Source organism: Trichosporon asahii (genome assembly GCF_000293215.1).
Source record: "Trichosporon asahii var. asahii CBS 2479 unplaced genomic scaffold scaffold00018, whole genome shotgun sequence".
Classification (NCBI taxonomy): domain Eukaryota; kingdom Fungi; phylum Basidiomycota; class Tremellomycetes; order Trichosporonales; family Trichosporonaceae; genus Trichosporon; species Trichosporon asahii.
In genome coordinates, this window is record NW_014040906.1 from 839635 (window position 1) to 859672 (window position 20038).

Consider the following 20038-nt stretch of genomic DNA (forward strand, 5'->3'; position numbering starts at 1 on the left):
AGCGTCAGTGCTGGAGATCAATGCTGCGGCGGACCGTCTCCTCTTATATCACGTCAGTCGACCCAGTCCTCCTCACTTAGGCTAGGGTGCTTTCCTCCCTTTCACGTGCGATGCACATCAGTTCACCGGCGACATGAATGATGGACGGTTACTTTGTGGTGACCCAGATGCTCCATCAGCTTGACTGTTGAGCACGTTTTCAGGTGAACCACTGTTCAACCTCTTAGCATCCGCGACCGATGAGCAGACGTACCGTGGAATGGAATGGCCAGCCGCGGATTGGCAGCAACTGGTCACACGTGCGTGGATGACAATGGATCTGAGCTATTTTGAGGTTAGTCAAGTTTAATGACCATCCCAGGACATCTCATTCGAGTACCGGGTGTCCAGCAAGCGTGCACCCCACGCGCGCCTGCAACGCCGCCGTGTGTGTTGCGGCAAAGGTGACTTGGTCGAGAGAAGGGACTCTGAGGTGTAACAATGATGGAGACCAACGTCACCTAACAGACTTCTGGTGCAATTACGTAACTCGACACTCGCTGCCGATAATAGTTCCGGCCGCCGTCGCTTGTCATCGCAATATACAGTTCAGTGGTATTATTGTGTTGCAACGGATGTAGGATGGATGAGACGATTATCACGGGGTCTCGCCAGTGAGCGAAGTACGGTTGGGTGGGAGGTGGGAGCAGGACTGCATCCGTGGACATGTTCTGCACGTACGAGACTGATTCCGGCTCTAGACGGACTGTCGGATCCGCCCGCATCGCACAGGTTTGTGGTACATTCCTCAGATCCTTCGCTGGCGCTTTGACGGACGGTACTCGCCAGTGTCCTCTACCACCTTATTACCTCGATCTGCGGCATGAAAGTTCAGCTTCCTATCTCTCGGAAGCTCAGCGACAGCATACCACCGATCCGGAATGCAGAGCCCGCGGCCATCTAGCGGCGCTTGATGATGTGTGTTCTGTGAAATTCCATGTTCCTGTTTTCCGGCCCCCTCCCAAATGACGCAGTCTTGTGGCAGTGCAGAACACGTCTGATCCGAAGTTGTCTCATAAATTGGCCAAGGCTCAATGCCCAGCGAGTGCACCTCATTCATTGACCTCCTGGGCTCTCGCTGTGAAGAGTCGTCGGCAGGCGAAGAGGCGGATATCTGCCCTTTTCAACCTGACCTGTGCTGCCGAAGATCTCGAATGGGCAGTATGTACTGAAGACCGTGATGGTTCAGATGCTGCCGGATCCGCGAATACACGAGCGTATACCGGCCGTTGCCAGCGATATAAGGGGGGACGTGGGCTGCTGTTCTCGTCTCCATGTCTTTCATAGCAGTACATTGATACACAATGTTCACCAAGTTCATCCCCTATCTCATCTTTGCCGGTCTTGTATCGGCGCAGTGCGCACCCAAGGGCACCACACTTCACCCCAACGGCGACACGTCCAAGTGCTTAGACGTCCGAGGCGCCCAGTTTGCGAACGGCACGCCTGTTCAAATGTTAGTCTCTACTCCCTTATGGTACTGACGAAAGCTACGACTGCAACGGCACTGGTGCCCAGAACTGGGTGCTAAACCGTGGCAATGGCAAGGTGCAGGTCGCTGGCACCAATTATTGTCTTGACGCCGGTTCCAGTATGTCATGTCGAGGAAGATGCGCTGACTCTGTAGCTCCAGGTAACGGCGTGAAGATGAAGATCTGGCAGTGCTACGACAACCTTCCAGCCCAACAGTGGTTCTACACTGGTGACAACCGTGTTGCGCTCACTAACCGAGGCCTCTGTCTCGACCTTACCGACGGTGCGTGTTTCTTTCGCGTCGACACTGACTATCAAGGTAAGAAGACGAACGCCAACGTCATGCAGACTTGGGAGTGCACCCCTGGCAACACCAACCAGATCTGGACGTCGGACCCCACCGTCCAGCGTCGCTCTCTCCGCTACTCTCAGAACAAGTAAAGGCAACTCGTAAAAGAAGGCGACAAATTGGTGATCCGTAGCAGCCATAGTAACATAGTGAGCTTGATCAGGACAATGAACACTGAACGACTGCCTGTCCCTTTATCTTTCTGAGGCAGAGTGGAGCGTTGGATGATAAGAGAAGCCCAGTGCGACTTCTGAAGCGTGGAATTCGCCACTCAGGCACCGCACCCGAAAACGGGCAACCATGCGAACCAGGCACGCCAAGAGAGCGGGACTCCACACTGACCGAATGGACGTGTTGCAAGCCCTGCAAGTGTGCGCGATGCCTGGCGCGCCTGGCACAGCCGCTCCCTTATCCGACGCATTGAGTCAACCGGACCAGTCCAGTCACTGCCAGTCAGCCTTCCCCCACACACCCAAACGCGCCTGCGCGCTTCCTCACAATCACGTCCTTCCTTCCTCTTCATCCGCATTGCCCTCCGAAATGACATCCGACGCAGATCGACAGCTGGCATCCAGCTTCGCCAGGCTTCCGACAGAGCTCCTTTCCAGGATAGCTAGACCGCTATCCACGACCGACTTCTGCGCACTTCGATCGACTTGCAAACTGGTCGATCACAAGCTGCTCAACGAGTTCGCATACGAGTTTTTCCGCAAGAAACAGTTCATGATGACATCGGCATCCCTGCAAGCGCTCAAGGACATTTCGAACTCCCGCTTCAGTGACTACCTCAGCCATGTGGTCATCGGAACCGACCAGCTGTTCAACTCGAAGTGGGATGGGAGTATCACTATCGACGACAAGCGAAAGTATCGCGCGACGGCCGACGAGCAGAAACTTTTCGGCCACATAGGCTGCGCCTCCAAGTTTGAGGACGCGATCGCCGGACTGAGTCGCCTGGAAACCCTCGACATTCGAGACTTCAACTCGGCTACAAGATTCCGGGATGGACAGTTCGCCCAGTGGAGATCGTACGGCGTCGCCGAACTCCGAAAGGCGGGCACTGTAGGGTTTGGCAACCTTGAATGGGCGACCTGCATCTATCAGAACATCCTCCTCGGAGCAGCCGCCGCCAACGCTCGAATCAAGAGCCTGGAGGTTATATCCAAGCGGAACGGTTGTCTTCACGACAGCTCGCTCTCGATAGCCAAACCTATGGCTCCCAATCTGTCCTCGCTTCTGTCGGGCTTGACAAAGCTGCACCTGGATATCATGGCCAATTGGGAGGACTTGAAATTCGTGGGTCTACCCAACCTCTGCTACCTGTTGCAGAATACCCCCAACGTCGAATGGCTTCGCCTTAACATCGACATGGCATTGTCTGAGTATGATGGCACTGAGGATAAAGGGTGGATCGGCTTTCTTCAATGGCTGGCGAAGGAGCCGCCGTCATCGGATGTGATCGCCAAATATACCCCAGCACCGACGTTTGAACTCAAGCAACTCGACCTGGGCCGCATAGTCGTATCGCCTGATCGATTGCTGGCCATTGTCGCGGCTTATCCGTCCTTGAAAACTCTAGCGCTGTCTAGATCTACGTTGACGGAACCGTCCGGTACGACAACGCCACCTGCGGATGCCGGTACGGCGTACCTTGTCAAGCGCGTCCTCACAGGACTGGATAACACGACCGTGGAGAAATTCATTCCAAGGGCTCTTATCCAACGAACCAGCGAAGGCAGAGGGGATGTGCAATGGATCTCGAGAGGCACCACCAAAGACAGCATTCAACTCCGGGGCCAGCCGGGCCAGTCTGAGTTCAAGGACGCAGCCAGCCTGATCTCCTTCCGAATCCAGACCCCAGCTTGTAAGTCAATGTCAGTGTCTTCGCTCATTGCAGATTATTATCCGGCCAGTGACGACGTCAGCGCTTCGGATGATGGAGGCGAGGGCGACGAGGATGAGAGCGACGGGGGCGAGAGCAATGGCGATGAAGATGAGGACTGATACGGAAAGAAGCCGTCGGCTGGTGATGATCACCGGTCAGCGTTAAGTCATCCGTGCCCTATGTGGGCCTTCAAAATAGAGTGTTGAAAAGCGGAGAGTCACGACCAGAGATGGCTAGCGATGGCCGCACACATCCACACGAACAGAAATGGGGATGGGTTTTGTTTTAAAGTTTCGCAGGTGTATGCATGTCTGTGACTAATGTGAACAGGCTTCGTCGAGGTCGTGGCCTGGAAGGCTATGATGGCGCAGATGTGGGACCGGCCCTAATCCTGGGAGTCTTGGCCCGTTCCGCTCCCGGCAGGATTGGTCCCGGTCGGCATCACCCTGCAGGGCCTGAAAGCTCCGCGATGAGCATGGGCGATCAGGCATGACCCTGCGTTTCACAATCGGGAGAATCCTACGGCCTATCCTACGACCTAGCCGAACCAGCGTAAGATCGGCACCTCAAGCGTCAGCAACGCAAGCGGCGAACTGAGGAATGCTTGCCCAACATCAGCATATGGCCAACCAGGTACACACTGTATGTACACCTGCCCGGCATGTCCAGCAACGACGATGTCGCACATCTGCGCTATCCATGGGGTTGCCGCCAAACCCTCACCGCCTGAACCCTGCCTTAGGTTCGGCCCGGCCGGCTGAAAGCCTCGGGGAAGGCGTCGCACAACTGGCTCCAGTCTGCCGCATTCTTGTAGCCGCTTGGCTCGGCCTCCCAAATAGTAAGTCGGAGCCTCACAGATTGTATGTCGCCTGACGCAGGGCTGCGTAGGATTGCATGGTTTATATTTGCGGCGTCTGCCTGCCCAACGTCAAAGGTTATACGCACAGAGCAAGCCGTCGATCTCTTCGTCAAGTGCCTCAGCTACAGTTGGAGATCGCTAGTAACAAAGTTGAGCTCGAACCTACGATTAACGTCATTGCAGATATGTTCGTCTAGTCGGCCGCCGAGAACCGCTTGTCCCGGGGCGACAGAGACACGCGGTCATAAACTGGCTGATGAGCGTCAGACTGATGCCGAGGCTCTCAACAACAGTAACGAGGTCATGATGAGCGTCCCGGATGTAAAACACAACACAGCATGCATTCGCCCGAGTTAGCACTGTCCCAGAGGATTTTGACGGTTCTGGTTGTCGTCAAGCAGCGACACCTTGTCGTAGGCTCCCTCCTATGGGGTCACCCTAATTAGACAGTCGGCGCACCAGGTTACCGGAAACCGGAAGGACTAAGGGTCGCCAAGGAACGGCCGTACAACACGCGTCCACGACAGGCATAGACGCGTCATAACGTACAGCAACAACTACCAGAGGACGTCAATTTCACAGCTGCGCAATTCCATAGGGACTAGTATTGTTTTGGTGTGCATGCTTCACAAAGCTTTCGGCGCTTGCTTCCATCCGAAGTATGGGCTCTTCCGGCGTCCAGCCCGCGGCAGTCGACCTTGGCAAAGCCCGAAACAGCACGGTCAAATAACTCAGCTGCCACTGAGGTGATGGTGTTGCAGGCTGCACTGAGGCGCCTGGGAACCAGGCAGCCGTGACCAAAGCCACCTGACACGCTGTCAATTACGCTGAATTGTTAGGATCTGGGCAACGGTACACGCACCCTGCGCTAACGTCTGTTGTGCCGCAAGCTGATGCAATTGACAGATCACCCCGGTAGGCCATCCCACCCCGCATGCTCCGTCTGGGCATCGATGTCACCCGCGGCGTGCAGAAGGGCTCTTGCGACGAGCTGCCGGTGGGTGTGTTCCAGAAGCACCGAAGCTGATGGGTCAGACCTCCCTTGTTCGGGGACAAATCGCCTCGTCGACTTGACGCCTAGCGCGGTCTCGCGGAATCCGCGACCAGGGTATTCCATAACTCGCGGTCGCCTAGCGGCATCGCGGAGCATACTTCATCCTATCACGATCGAGGGTTAAGTGAGCTGCGGGCGGAAGAGTGTTATAGGACTGAATCGCCGAGGCTCATTACGACGACGGCTGCACGAATGACGAGACAAAACCACGCGGGGATTGTTGGAAAAAGAGTACATACGCCTGTCTCACCAGCTCCCGTTTCTGTGTCGGGCTATTTTCAAGCTGACCTCTACGAGCCCATCCACTGGAGCAGTAGGCCGCAGATGGCGCCCGGACCGGTGATGGGCGGTGATGGGCGGCGACGGCCTGTGGCCCGAACTCAGGATCATCCGAAGCCTAAAAGAAACCGCGCAGCTCAGTTTTGCAGGCTTGGAAACGAGGAACTCTGTCATCCCGGGTCAGAGTGACGGCGTACGGGTCCAGATGTAGGCATGTGCTCAGGACAAACTGCGCGATGTCAGGACTCGCTGGGCGGACGGACGTGCGCAGACGGGTGGAATCTAAGGGAAAAGAAGAGTATGAATCGTTACAGGTTTACGAGAAATGCGAAACGTACCCTTGGGACAACCTTAAACAAGGTTAAAGCGCTGTTGCTGACGATGAATGTACTACTATCAATCGCAGCTTCCTATGCCCTCTGCTACCCAGCGATTCCGACCTGCGGGCAAACGAAGCGTTCGCACCAACAAGACTCGGCAGTCGGCAGTTCCCTCTGTCTCAGGCTCAGGTCACGTATGCGAGGCGGATGAGCGTGCGGACGGGTCAACGGGAGGACTCAGGCGCGTAACATGCTCACTAGTTAAGCTCCACATGACCGGAACGTTTGCTAGTGCGTTTGAAGATTCTTGAAGAGTTACTCGGCGTTTGCCTCACCGAGAACATGAAGATGAAACAGTGTGCATACTCCTTGGCTGCACCACCACACGCGGGGACAAGCTGACAACTACAGTACAGAAGATCCTTGGGACGGAGCGCTGCGGCCCTCTAGCGTGCAAGGTAATTGCGCGTGTCCGACTAACATCTCTACTCCTAATGGTCCGTTCCGAAAAGCTTACGTGAAGGTCTACGGCTCTCCCGCATCCTCAGGTGTTCCCAGAGAAAACTGTTGTCGACCCGACATCTCTGTCTTGGCTGCGCGTCCCAAACATTGTTGATTGCCCGGGCAAGGTCTGGGTGTATATAAGACGGCCCGGATTGCCTCTCTCGATCTCGTTCCCCACCAGTCTCTCTTTTCACCTTCCGACCCCCCCCACACTCCTTTGTAGAATGAAGGTCGAGGTTATCACCCTTCTTGGAGCCGCCGCTTCGGTGCAGGCCTTCCCCTGGATGGCCGCGCAGATGCGCGAGGAGGAGCGCGGCTTCCTCGGCGACATGTTCCAGAACATTGGCCAAGGTCTTGGTCTCGACAACCTCCAGTCCGACTTCACCAAGATGCTCGGTGGCAGCAACGGCAAGGGCATCGTCTCCCAGTTTACCACCATGGCCAACACCCTCAACAACATCCAGCCCGGCAAGATGAACAACCTCTTCTCCGAAATCCGTAACGGTATGGCTGAGGTTGGTAACGTCTCTGTTCCCCAGGGCGGTGCCATCTTCAACAAGGACTGGAGCTCCCTCACCGAGGAGGACATCCAGTACACCTTCAACCTTGACCGTAACAACAACGACTGCGGCTGCGATGAGCCCGAGCGTCTCGGTTACGGTATCTGGGGTATCGGTGAGGACGAGGCCCACCCCTGGCAGGCCCCCGGCCCCAACGACCAGCGTGGCCCCTGCCCCGGTCTCAACACCCTCGCCAACCACGGCTACATCCCCCGTGATGGTCTCATCAACCCCGTCCAGCTCTTCGTCGGTACCTGGCGCGGTCTTTCCATCTCCCCTGACGTCGGTGCCATTCTCACCGTCCTCTCGTGGCCTTTCATGGGTGACCTTACCACCATGAAGCTCTCCATCGGCACCAAGGTCGGCCTCGGTGACGGTCTTGCTCACCACGGTATCCTTGAGGGCGACGCTTCCGTCACTCGTGACGACGCCTGGCAGGGTAACCAGTGGTCGCTCTCGCAGGACCGCTGGAACCAGTTCAAGCAGGAGATCATCACCCACGGCAACGGGCACGTCACCCTCAAGGCTCTTGCCGAGGCCCGTTACCGCGCCTGGAAGTGGTCTTACGACAACAACCCCCAGTTCGACTTCAACCCCTGGCGTATGCTTGTCGCCTACGGTGAGTCTGGTTTCGTTTACCAGGCCCTCCGTGGTGACGCCCGCGAGTACACTGTCGACATGGTCGAGTCTTGGTTCGTTCACGAGCGCTTCCCCAAGGGCTGGGGCCGTCGCACTGTCCCCGTCAGCGTTCCCGAGCTTCTCGCCTGGGCTGCCGTCATCGAGGTGATCAAGCCCGCTGTTCCCGGATGGCGCCTCTTCGGCATGTGGATCGGTCTCCCCAACTTCCACACCCTCTCCACCTTCTTCAAGGGTGTCCCCGGTGCCACCGGCGGCTCCACCCTCAAGGACACTGGATGCAACGTCGCCAACGGTGTCCTCACCTGGGTTCCCTCCACCTTCTCCAACCTCATTGGTGGCCTCAACCTCGGCCAGCTCAACGGCATGTCCTGTTAAGCAATCTCCATGCCGATCTGAAGGCCCCTTCGAATTGGATGACAACCCAAACCCTCATGGACTTTTAGTTTGCAATAAAGCGCTCCGATGCTTGGTTGAGCTCTTTGTTCTGCATATAAGCCTTCTCTTAGAACACGGTTCCCCCTTACGGGACTTCTTGCTATGTTATAAGCACTCTAACTTGCTCTTGGGTGCACGGATATGGTCGGATCAGAGCACAGGCGGACTGGACGGGTCACAAGTGATAATTTTCATGCCTTCGAGCGAATCTCCCCAATTATTTTGTCTTCAGTAACGTGTCGCTGTTTTATGCTTGCGTTCAAGCACAGCTCTGCCTTGAGTTAAAGGTACGGGGAGCAAGGTCATGCGCGTGTATGCCGATCAGTGCGATGCCGGCAAGTTAAGGTGTGAGCATGGAGAAAGGGGAGTATGATCGAGTTAGATCGCTGGTTCCACTTTGTTGTGGGTTTTTGAGCGGACCTGATTTAAGTCAAATTACAACCGTCTGCCACACCAACCGCCCCATGATTGTACGTAGCCTTGTCGGTCATCGCAAGATCGTCTGACCCCAGGGTGAAGCACTCATGGTTCATACGATTATGGGTAAGCGTGCGAGATGCACGCCACCCCCTGCTGCGTCTGGACAACTACGTTCGTCATGAGCAAGCCCGTCCTTAGGTACGGTGTCCCAAATCCAACTCACAAGAGACGCCGGGAATGCTTGTGCGATGGTGCAAAACACAAGGCAGACGACACCATTTGAGATTATCACGATGTCCCTGTCCGCCTCTCCCCCCCTTGCAGTGACAGGAGAAGTGATCCGGAAAGTCATGGTTCGCCAGGTCACCAGTTTATCTCGTCATCACGCATAACGGCAGCGGTCGGAGATTTCGATGGATCAGTGACCTCTCGATTTTTGTGCTGTCATTAGAAGGTCTCGACCCGAGGTAAATAGGCTCAAAGATGATTTAGCTACGGTCGGTTTGCAAGGGGGTCGATATCTAGATGTGTTGCGGGTTGTGTCGCTGACGAGAAGTACTTCGATTCGTAGGAGTGCCAAGCAGATGCCTCCAGTTCACCTCCCGAAGTGACAGGAACTCCAAGTGAGTCGATCTGGACTGACTCAGGTGATACTTGGAGGCAGCAGCAGAAACTTGGCCCAGGGGGGGACGGCTGTGGCGGTCCCCCACCGAAATTGAGAATATTCTGAAACATTTTGTAAAAGCTGCAGCGTGGTTCGGACACATCGCGGCCGCCCCTTCTTAGATCAAACCACAGCGTATATCACCGCATTCGGCCCGACAGTCGGGCCGCAGCCGTTCAACCGTGACTGTCCACTTTCGTCAATGCCCCTGCCCGACTGAAATGGCAAAACGACTAGACGCTTGTTACAGCGTCTCTGCTCTGAGTTGTCGGGGATTCGAACCCCGGTAAGCTGCTCTACCACATGTAATGGAAGGCAGCCATCTTAACCACTGGATCAACAACCCCAGACGCTCTTCCGCCAAGTGGGACAAGCCCGTCAGGCACGGGCGTAACGATCGTGTCTCTGAAACGCCCTACATTGTATCTTGCGCTTCCTCGTCTTGCTCCTTTCTGGGTGGAATCTCGTAGATGGCTGCTCCTGCTCCAGTCTCTGCTCCTGCTCACGGGCCATCGCCAAAGAGAAGCGTTGTTTGGTACCACACGAGTTCGAGTGCCGCTTGGAGGCCATTCGTGTTCGATCCAACGTCAGAATTCAACCTCGGGTCTACGACGAAAATAGAGCAGAGCCCGCAGTCTGATAACTGTGATCACCAGCTCAGCGTACGGGTTGTGATTTATCTCCCAGCCGCCAAAGTCAGCTTGCCCCACGCCTGGTGGCCGTCGTCTGATTGCAGAAACTCTTGCGCAGCCTGACAGTAAGTGTGAAAGCGAATTTTGAAACGCAGGACAGAGAGCTTGGGTAGGAGGCTCAGGAACTCAGGAGCAACTCTGCTGAGCGGTTGCTGAGTTACGGGACGGTGCCGACCTTCCGGAGAGACTTAGCTCGGATGGCTCCTGTCTGCCTCCAAATACTGGTTGAGTTTCTGGGCTCCAGCCATCCATCCATGCTCGGCAAACACGTGGAATGGTCGAGGCATCTCTATTGTCCCGAAGAGTGCTGGCCGCAGACCGGGGCGAGGAAGGTGACAACACAACACGATGATCCATAGAAAAATGAGATAGTGTACTTCTAGAGTCTAGCTTGTTACCAACGAGCGCGCTTAGGCCGCGAACGAGGGGAAGCAGACGGCGAAGGTCGACTTGGGGTGCTTGCCGTCGACGTGCTGCTGGAGCCTTGGAAAAGTCAGCGCTCATTTCGCCATGCAGGCGCAATACTCACATGGGGGCCTTAGCGGTACCCTGGAAGGTCTGGCGACAGATGCTGCACATGATCGACTGCGCGGCCTGAGAGTTAGTTTGCAGAGCAGAGGAGCAGACGTACAGCGTTCGACTTGAGCTGCGAGGTCGGGCCCTTGTCGGCCTTCGCAGCGTTGCGGGCACGCGCCTGAGCAGACTTAGCTCCCTGATTGTCAGCTAGAGTCACAAGGTATTAGCCCCTCAAGAGCTGGGAAAACGAGAGAGGGAATACGCACGTTACCACCACCCATTGTTGCTAGTTGTTTGGTTCGAGGAAAAGTTGAGAGAGGGGTGAAAGGATGGACGGGAGGCGTAAATCCTCCAGTGGCCAGACGGACCGGTGGCGTGAGCCTGACACGGGAGCAGATTGGGCCTCGGTTGCGGCTGGTCTGGCTGGCATGGCTAGCTGGACGGTCCGGTCTGCCCTGGCCATCCAGGCTGGTCTCTGGGTGGAGGCCCTCCGTGAGTGGATCGAGTGGAGGCAGCAGGGGGCAGGGGGTGTCCGATCTGCCTCCGTTGTCAGCGTCATCATGCCACGAGTCGCGACCCGACAGAGGCATGGCGGCTGACCTTGGAGCAGTCGACCGCTTGGCACCACTCCGTCACCGATCACCAACAACGACACCATGGCCGAGCTCAGTCCGGAAGAAAGGATCAAGCTCGCTGTGCAGTTTATCGCGCAGAGCCCTCCGGGCGAAGTCAAGTGAGCTTCCACCGTCGTCCAAGAGCTAACAAACAGCGATGTTGTGAATGGTGCGTCACCGATCACACCCCGATCACCCGAGCAGTGACTAACGCCAGACATCCGCGCGATCATCGGCGACGACGAGGCGCTGATGCCCTACGTGATTCCCGCGCTGCGGGACTATAACCTCGCCCAGCTCAGCGCGGTCGAGCACGAGGCGGACGAGGCGGCCAACATCTATCCTCACGTCTCGCTCCTCTCTGAGGCCGTCATCGCCCCTACGACGGGCACGCAGGAGCGCTTCGTTGACTTTGAGGCCGCACGCTCCTTCTCCTTCGACCACGTCCGCATGACACCCAGCGACTATGAGCCCTACGTCCTTCCCAGCAAGGATGAGGCCATCCGCAAGTCGTTCGCCGAGAGCCTCTCGGCCTACACGCGCAACCACTTTACCGAAGGCCGCTGGTCCGTCGCGTGCGATCAGTACCCCGTCGCGACTGCGGCTGTCGGCGTGCTTGAGCCCGCCCCGACACCGACAGGCAGCCAGAGCGGCAGCGTCAGCGCGAGCGTCCCCCCCAGTCGCGCAGTCAGCCCGGCCGTCCCCCCGATTCCTGAGGGCATCGCCGTGCCCTCTGACACCCCTGCCGACGGCACCAGCAGTGCTGCGTCGGATCTCCCGAAGGACGCCGAGGTCGACGCTCCCGGCGGTCTGAAGGACCTCGACGACGAGATGGAGGGCGTCGCCGAGCGCCTCGATCCCACGGGCACGGCCGCGCTCGGCGAAACGCCCGGCAAGCTCGAGCCCGAGCCGACGCCGTCTGTCGGCGACGCAGATCTGCCGAAGGACGCCGAGGTCGACCAGCCCGGCGCGCTGGCTGACCTGGACCGCGAGATCGCCGAGGAGGTTGAGGCTGAGGCCGAAGCCATGGCCGAGGACAATGCGGCGAGCGGAGCAGCTGCAGGCGCGCCCGCCGCGACTGGGGCCGCAGCAGTGGACGACGAGAAGTTCACGAGCCTAGACGCGAAGCTGGCCGAGGTGGAAGCTGCAGACGCGGCTGGCGGGCACGAGATCCCGAGTGCGTCCGCGACGCCGGCGGCGCTGAAGCAGACGCCGATTGCGCAAGAGTCGCGCGCGCACCCGTCCTACACCCTCGAAGTGGTCGGGAACCGGTACAACCCGAGCAACTTCTGGACGGGGCGGTGGCGCACGCGCTGGGTCGTCGATCCCGCCGTCGGTACTGTGACGGGGACGATTCTCGTCGACGTCCACTACTACGAGCAGGGCAACGTGCAGCTGTCGACGGAGCATCGGGCCGCGTTCCCCGTCCCCGTCGAAACGTGGGAGGACGGACGCGACGCCGCGTCCCAGATCGTAGGCACCATTGCCAAGATTGAGCAGGCGTACCAGCTCGAGCTGGGCGATGTGTACGAGGAGTTTGGCGAGAAGAGCTTCCGTAACCTCCGCCGGGCACTGCCTGTCACGAGGCAGAAGATTGACTGGGACAAGGTCCAGGGATACTCCCTCGGAAGCGACCTCAGCAAGGCGAGGTAAACGACGTTAGAAGTAATTAGGAACCTAAGTAACAACATTTCCCCAATCAACAATGTTATGTATCAAATTTGGGCAACGCAGCCTGACGCTCGTTAAGAGGTACATATTAGAGTGCATGATACTAACTGACTGAGAGGCAAGTCGCCTCGGGTCATTATAGATCGAAGAGAAAACCAAGAAACCCTATGCTGCTGTTGCTATGGATATATATTGCTAACTTCTTACTTAAAAACTCCTGCTTCTAGTCCTACTTGAAGCTGGTGAGGTCGACGAGGCGCGTGCGGCGCTTCTCGCCACGGCCGCCCGCTCCTCCGCTCGACACGAGATTCTTGTAGTGCAGCTCGCAGTACTTGTCCGTCGTGCCGCCCTCGGCCGGGATCTCGTAGTACTCAAACATGTTCTGGTCACCGCACACCTTGCACTTTAAGTGGCCGGGGTGGTAGCGCTGCTCCTTCGAGTTGGCGCCTGCGGGAGCCAGGATGCACGGGCCCTCGATCGGCTGACGGCACTCTGGCGCAGAGCACAGCGTGTTTGCCTCCTCGGCGTAGTGGTACTGGCACCAAGGACGGCCGTCGTAGACGTAGAAGTCGTTGCCCGTGAACGGCTTGTCGCATCGCGTGCACGTGAAGCACGCGCGGTGCCACTTGCCCTTCAGCTGTCCATCGGATGAGGACACGGCGCTCTTCTCGATCGGCTGACGGCATCGGCGACACGCGGGCAGATACAGCTTCTTCCAGTCCGCCTCGCACAGAACGATGCCGTCGCGTTCGACGAACCGCTTGCTGCCGCCGACCGCCTCACCGCAGTTCGCGCACTGCCTCCGTGGACGAGACGAAGTTGGGCTCGGCGTGACGTTCGCGCTGCGCAGGTCCGGAGACCGCTTCGCGCTGTTCGAAATCTGCAGCGGGATGCGCGGCGGGTCGAGGTCGCGGTTCAGGTTCGGCGAGGGAAGGGGAGACGTCTTCTTCTTTTGCACGGCGCCGCGTAGTTCGTCAAACTTGACGGTCGACTGCGAGGAGGAGCGGAGGTGGCCGTTAGCCCTCCGATCCGGCAGCGGTGCGCCGACGACAAAGTGCTCGCCGTCGTCCTCATCATGAATGTCGTGGAGCGAGTCGGCGATGCTCTCGCCAAAGTTGAGGCCGGGGAAGGCGTAGGGCGAGTTGTTCGCCTTGAGCTTGTCGTCGTGGATTGCCACGTTCGCTGTCCGCTCGACGAGACCCTCCCAGCTGTGGCTCGGCGTCATGACCATCTCAGCCTCGTGCGACGAGGAGTCGCCGCCGCGGTTGTGGTCGCCCGATGCCGACGACGAGGTTGAGGGGATGCTGCCGTCGGTCGGATACCGCCGGTGATCGTAACGCTCTTCCTCAGTCTCGCTTCGTGCCCATGGCAGAGACGACTCTTCTCCTCCGATACTGCTGCCGGCGTCGTAGCTGCTGTGCCGCGGGTGATGACGTCTTGAGCGCTCTTCGACAGGCGAGTACTTGCTCCTTGACACATCGTGCGTCTGGTCGCTTTGCGTCTCGACCATCTGGCGGTACCGGTCAAAGAAGGGGCTGTTGGGCCCATTGTTGTGGGCACGTTCTGTCTCTGGAGAGTAACGGGACTGCGAAGTAGCACTGCGGTTAGGAATGTCCTGCGGCCGTGCTGGTAAGAACTCATCGCCTCGGTGGTCGCCGGCCCGTGAGGGCGCGCGCCAGTCACCGTTCCGCGATTGGTTTCGCGAAGGTGCACGCCCAGACAGCGGCACCTTCGGCAGTATTACCGGTTCCCGGACGGACCTGCTAGACGTGCTCGAGGCACTGCGGTTGACTGGAGGCCGGTAATCGACTGGCGACTGCTGAGACGGGGAGGCTCTTGGCATGGGCATTGCGACGGGCATCTGGCGAGGGGTCTCAGCGCGACCATCGCGCATCCGATTCGGTGGCGGTCGTTCGTTCATGGGCGAAGGGTTGGGAGAAGCGTCGCTCGGGTCGTGCATGCCGCCCGAACCGTGGTCGTGAGCAAAGTCCTTACCCGCTCCGTGGGCTAACGCCACTCCCGCGCGCACGCTCCACGCAGCGGCAGCGAACGCTCGTCGCCCAACGCCGGCCATACCAGCGTTTCCACCACTCCGCGTATCCGGCAGAGTCGGTGACGGAGGCGGCATGTCGTCGGCCAGAGGTCGAGGCGGGAGCATGCCCTTCTGCTCATGTGACGGCCACTGTCCATCCTTCATGTTGGCCGAGACTGCCGACATCGGGACGTCTGCCGTGTAGTCGCCAAACCGCGAAGGTGCCACTAGCTCGTCGTCAAACCGACTAGGCCCAGACGGGCGGAGCATCGTGGGCGCACCTGGCCGTTTGATAGTGCCTCCCGTCTGCGCATTCAGGTGGGACCGTGACCCTTGGTTGGGTCCTCCATGGCGGAACGGGGACGGGCCAAAGTTGTTGGCGCGAGGAGCCGGGGCCGAGCCGCAGATATGTTCGCCGAGGTAGTTGAGAGGGATCTCGACGGCGCAAGTCGAGCATTTGACTGTCGGGAGAACGACCGAAGCGCGCTCCTCGGGAGCGGGGGGACGCGCTGCAAGGAGCGACATGGAAAGTGTGTGTAGAGTGTGTGCTGATGATATGAGTGGGGACAATGGGTTATCAACTGCGGTTATGGGTTGATGTGGTGGTGGTTACCGGGTCCAGGTCCAAGCGTGCGCCTCTTGCCAAGTAGGTTTGGTTGGTATATTGTCGACGCTCAGGCCGCGATAACGCTGTCGAGAGGCAGAGGGGGGTGATAAGATGGCGGCAGGGGTAATGCCGGCCTTTGTGCGTGTCGTTGTCGTCAAGGTGGGCGATACCGAAAGGAGTGTGTGTGCGCGTCCGATTGTCGAGACGTCGGGTCTGTTGTTGGGGATAATTAAGGAGGGGCGTTGAAGAGAGCGTGGATCATACAAAACAAGAACGGAGGGGGGATGTTGCAATGCGACGAAAGGAAGGAAGACGTCCGGAAGAGTCTTGGGCGGATCCACGGGGTCGTGTGTCGGTCGGTCAACGCCAGGTTCTCTCTCGTGCTTGGTCCCAGGTCCAAAGGAGATGTTCAGGTGTGACGAAGCCGAAACAAAGCAAGGACCGCTGTGTAATGATTACGGTCGGTGCGGCTGTTGCGGCTGATGGAAGATGGGAATGTGGGTCGTGGGATGGAGAGGAACTGCTGGGCGGATGCTGGCAGCGGCCCGTGCGGGACAGAGGGTACAGAGGACTGCAGGGTCGCCGCGGTGGCTTCGGTGGTGGCTTGGATCAGAGTGGGCCAACTGGGCTTGCGTTGGGCCGTTCACTCGCTGTCAGAGCCGTTCGAGCCTTTTGCGACAACGTCGTGATAGGTCGCAGGGTCTGTTTTAGGTATGTGGCTTCCAGACACCGTAGCGGCTTGCTCTGGCTTGAAGTGCTTGCTTTGGTTGTCAGTCGACGGTTTCCCTTTCAAAAACAAAGGGAATGCTGGTGCGCCGTGTCGGTCCGGTCCGGTACGCGGCGTACGGTGATGGCGGTGGTGGCAGCAGCAGCAGCAGCGACAGCCGTTGCCAAGGGGTCGGGTCGGACGTTTGACGTTGCTCGTTGGGAGGAGACGACAAGGAGACTAAGGGGAGTCCTGCCGAACTGTAAACTTCAACGACGAAAAGCCTTTGCCAGCCTAGATGCAGTGAAAGCCCTAATTCCGAGTGGCGTATCAGACAATGGGCTAATGAATCGCTGATGGTGTCGACAATCGACAGAGATCCCAATATGCGAAGGACGTGCGTGGCGTGGGAGGTATGCGATTCACGATTGACGCGCGCTCGGGTCGCAGTTGAGGGTACGGGCGGGCGACTTTGGGTCGAGAAGAAGGGGAGGAGACTAGGAGACAGGAGAGTGGACGAGGGGATATGAGTGACGGGCGTGTTCAGGCGAGTGTCGAGGGAGGGGCGTAAAAGTGATCGAAAGCGAGTCAGTAGTGTTCTGTCAACAGAGATGAGGTGGAGAGGAGTAAAAATGAGAATGGTAGTTGTGTCCGAGAGTGTGGTATCGCTAGAGTCTGAAGGGATGCATATGCATGAGTGTTCCTCTGTCCCGCGTGCAGAGCGCAGAGTGCGCGTCGAGCAGGCAGGCAAAGCAATAGTGGATATGGGGACCAGAGAGCAGGAGCAGCAGTGGTGGTGCGGTCGTGTTACTGTGTCAGGTTAGTGGTGTCTGCGCTAAAGTGTGCCGAAAGTTTCCTGCAGAGCCCTGCCCCGGCCACCGTGCCTGGCCAGACTGCTCCCTCCCTCTCCCTCTCTCTCTGCACTCTGCTCTCTCCGCCCGTAGTGCTATCCTGAAGCCTGGCATCCTGACTGTAGTGTGCGTTCCTGAAGTGTTTCCTGCGATCCTGCATTTCCCAGTGTCCTGACTGTCCTTCCCTCAATTACAATACTTGCACGCGCTGTACTCTCTGGGTCCTCCGATCCTCCAGCATGCATGCATCCAGTCCGCAGTGCTTGCAAGCAAGCGCTTGCAGCTGTGCCTGGACAGAGCGGGGCCGGAAGACGCGGCGCAACCTGTCTCCTTGGTTGCAAGTAGAGAGTGCAGTGCCCACGCCGGTCCGGGTCAGCAACAGGACTCGTTACTCGCTCGCCTCAGAAACACACCCGTGAGACCTGTCAGACTATTGGTCGTGTCCGTCCCGTCTCATCCGCGGGAAGCTTATTTATTTCCTAATGAAGAGTTTCACCAGCTTTGCTCATCCTTGCAAGAAACGCTCGAAACGCTGGAGCACCGACACCAGACAAAGGGAGCCTGCAATCCTCGTCCTGGGTGCCTGGGTGCAGTGCAGCGTGGGAGGGTATGGGGGTACACGTACGCGGCGGCAACATCGCCGGACGTTTGAGCCTCCGCTGTCTCCTGGCAGCGACGCCGGTGCGACGGTGACGAACCATCAGTGTTGGGCGTCACCACTGGCTGACGGGCGCGGCGGAGGGCGCGGAGGGCGTAGCGGCGCTGAGGCAGGCGTCGTGGGCTGCGGGCGATGCGGGCCGGGTGTCTTGTCTTGCATCGGCAGGCCTTGTTGCATCTCGGGGGCTCGTGGGCGACGAGGGATGAGCAATGCGGGCCCGCATGCCTCACTGCTTGCCGGCCTTGAATTGTCACAACGTTGGGCGCTGGCTCGTGCTCACCAGATGCTGCTGTCCCGCAAGGCTGGCAAGTGATCGCGCACGAGCAGTTCATTTGCTTGAGCTCCGCGTTCAAGGCCTGGAGCCCTCGAGGCTGGAGCTCCTCTCGATCCTCTCTGCTCTCTGGCTCTACCGGCTTTGGCGCGTCGCGAGTCCGCACCTGCCGGGCCTGGGTTCTGCTGGTGCACCGTAGCGCCGGCAGGCTTGTGTACCAGCGTACCAGCGCAGGCGCGCTTGCTCGCAGTGTCTCGCCTTAGTGCCGATTTCGCCCAGGGTCGCTCGTTCCGAAACCCTGCGCAGCCCTGCGAAATCCCTGTTCCGGAACCTTAACGCGCGCAGCCCGGCCTTGCGTTTTCACCATCACCAAGTTGTCTCTGAGACTGCATCCTGCTGGCCACTGCTCGCGGAACGATGAGGTGAAGACCGGGTGCTGCGCAGGGTCACCTTCCGGGTCTTCCGGCATGGCCTGGCCTGCAACCTGGAGGCGCAGCGATGGCGCGGCGGAACGCCCGACCTTGACCGACACAAACAAGTGGGTCGGCGTGAGCGTGGGTTTGTTGCAAGTTGCAGAGAGTTGGCACGCGCTCGCGTTTGAGTTCCGGGTGAGGCTGCGGATGTCTGACACCTTCTGGTCCGCACGAGACAGTCTGCCTATCAGACTGTCTGCAGCTGGCGGAGACTTGTGCGGAAGGCAGTCGCTTGTCTGACGGAGCCAACGCTGTCGCATGCATGTCGCAGCAGTTGTCGCAAAGTCTAAACGTGCGGTTTTGCGTTTGGGAGAAGACCATGCGGACGCGTCGCACGCCGTCGGGTCTCGACAGTTTACTGTGCCCCGCAACCCGACGCCCACGCACACCCCAGCTTCCAAGAAACCGTCAGAGGTGTGGGAGCAGGTCTACAGGCACACAGAAGCATGGTCTTTGCATGCCAACTTCCGCCCATTCCGCATCGCTGGTCTGTAGAAACGAGCGCAACGCAGCTGAAGAGTGTAGAAGGAAGCTCGGTCATGCCAGTCGATCAAAGGTGTTCCGGGGTAGCATGACGTTATGGCGTCGTTTGAAGGACGGGCTACCCTCCAAACTGGCTCGTCGTATGGGCGTCGGAAACGGATGTCTTCATCTTGATGCTGGCATCTGGCACACTGACCTGCTATCACTCTGGGACTCTGGCGTGCTTGCCCTTCGTGCCGCCGACATTCTTGGTATACCCGATTGGGACGTCTTCGAGCTGGACAAGTCCAGACCCCACATTACCCATTCAGTCGCTCCACCTACGACACCCACGACACACAAGAGGATGGCAAATGCCCGCGCGCCCGTGTCGTCGACGACGTCGTTCGTTAATAAACAGAAATGACCGCCCGACGGCCCCGGCCGAGTTGTGGAAGCTCTGAAAGCCCACTGAAACCACACTCGGGGGCAGGTTTATCGCCTGTAACCGTATTCGTCGGTCAAGCTTCCTGCTTCCTGCCTCCTGCATGCTGCTCCTCGTCCGCGGATAGCCCGGGCCGGTCAACGCTCCGGGGAACGTACTGAGAGAGCGGCGCGTCATTTTTTAATATAACAGGATCTATGAAATCCAGGACTAGCGATGGCCGATCGTGACCCCGGGTGGATATACGCTGGAGAGTGACCCACTCCTCGACGCGCTCGCACCGCTGGGGTCCCTACTCACACTCCCTATGACTCTGCTTATGACGCAGTGCACTGTCGTGAGCAAAGACCCTCTCTTCACTGTCACAGGCTGCCGCTCACTGCTCGCCATCCCTAGGTCTGCGCAGGCCGATGCTCGACAGATATCCGGGCGACATGGCAGTGCCTGGTGGTCCGTCTCAACTCCCCGAGAACAGTCTTTGTCAGCCCTTCGGCCCTCTGGGCCGTCGGAAGTTGGACGAGCCCTCGCACTCCACTTCTGAGACAAGCAGGCTCGTCGTG

The 20038-nt window shown here is 58.5% G+C and overlaps 6 protein-coding genes and 1 non-coding gene across 7 annotated transcripts; 4 read left to right on the forward strand and 3 right to left on the reverse strand.

Moving 5' to 3' along the window:
• Nucleotides 1-1343: 1343 nt before the first annotated feature.
• Nucleotides 1344-1953, forward strand: A1Q1_08234 (G-X-X-X-Q-X-W domain-containing protein; the record flags this gene model as incomplete). Its single annotated transcript, XM_014326381.1, has 3 exons — nucleotides 1344-1468; nucleotides 1530-1630; nucleotides 1673-1953. The coding sequence occupies 3 exons, from the start codon at nucleotides 1344-1346 to the stop codon at nucleotides 1951-1953; spliced, it is 507 nt and encodes a 168-aa protein (XP_014181856.1).
• Nucleotides 1954-2161: 208 nt separating this feature from the next.
• Nucleotides 2162-3865, forward strand: A1Q1_08235 (uncharacterized protein; the record flags this gene model as incomplete). Its single annotated transcript, XM_014326382.1, has 1 exon — nucleotides 2162-3865. One exon carries the CDS (start codon nucleotides 2162-2164, stop codon nucleotides 3863-3865), a length of 1704 nt encoding a protein of 567 aa, XP_014181857.1.
• Nucleotides 3866-6986: 3121 nt separating this feature from the next.
• Nucleotides 6987-8336, forward strand: A1Q1_08236 (uncharacterized protein; the record flags this gene model as incomplete). Its single annotated transcript, XM_014326383.1, has 1 exon — nucleotides 6987-8336. The coding sequence occupies one exon, from the start codon at nucleotides 6987-6989 to the stop codon at nucleotides 8334-8336; it is 1350 nt and encodes a 449-aa protein (XP_014181858.1).
• Nucleotides 8337-9741: 1405 nt separating this feature from the next.
• A1Q1_t222 lies at nucleotides 9742-9826 on the reverse strand. The gene has a single exon. It is a non-coding gene; the product is annotated as a tRNA-Gly (tRNA).
• A 756-nt stretch (nucleotides 9827-10582) lies between these two features.
• Nucleotides 10583-10969, reverse strand: A1Q1_08237 (uncharacterized protein; the record flags this gene model as incomplete). The annotated part of the gene is made up of 4 exons (XM_014326384.1): nucleotides 10583-10655; nucleotides 10702-10757; nucleotides 10804-10884; nucleotides 10955-10969. 4 exons carry the CDS (start codon nucleotides 10967-10969, stop codon nucleotides 10583-10585), a joined length of 225 nt encoding a protein of 74 aa, XP_014181859.1.
• Nucleotides 10970-11344: 375 nt separating this feature from the next.
• Nucleotides 11345-12955, forward strand: A1Q1_08238 (F-actin capping; the record flags this gene model as incomplete). Its single annotated transcript, XM_014326385.1, has 2 exons — nucleotides 11345-11421; nucleotides 11605-12955. The coding sequence occupies 2 exons, from the start codon at nucleotides 11345-11347 to the stop codon at nucleotides 12953-12955; spliced, it is 1428 nt and encodes a 475-aa protein (XP_014181860.1).
• Nucleotides 12956-13202: 247 nt separating this feature from the next.
• On the reverse strand, nucleotides 13203-15530 carry A1Q1_08239 (uncharacterized protein; the record flags this gene model as incomplete). Its single annotated transcript, XM_014326386.1, has 1 exon — nucleotides 13203-15530. The coding sequence occupies one exon, from the start codon at nucleotides 15528-15530 to the stop codon at nucleotides 13203-13205; it is 2328 nt and encodes a 775-aa protein (XP_014181861.1).
• Between the last annotated feature and the right edge of the window lie 4508 nt (nucleotides 15531-20038).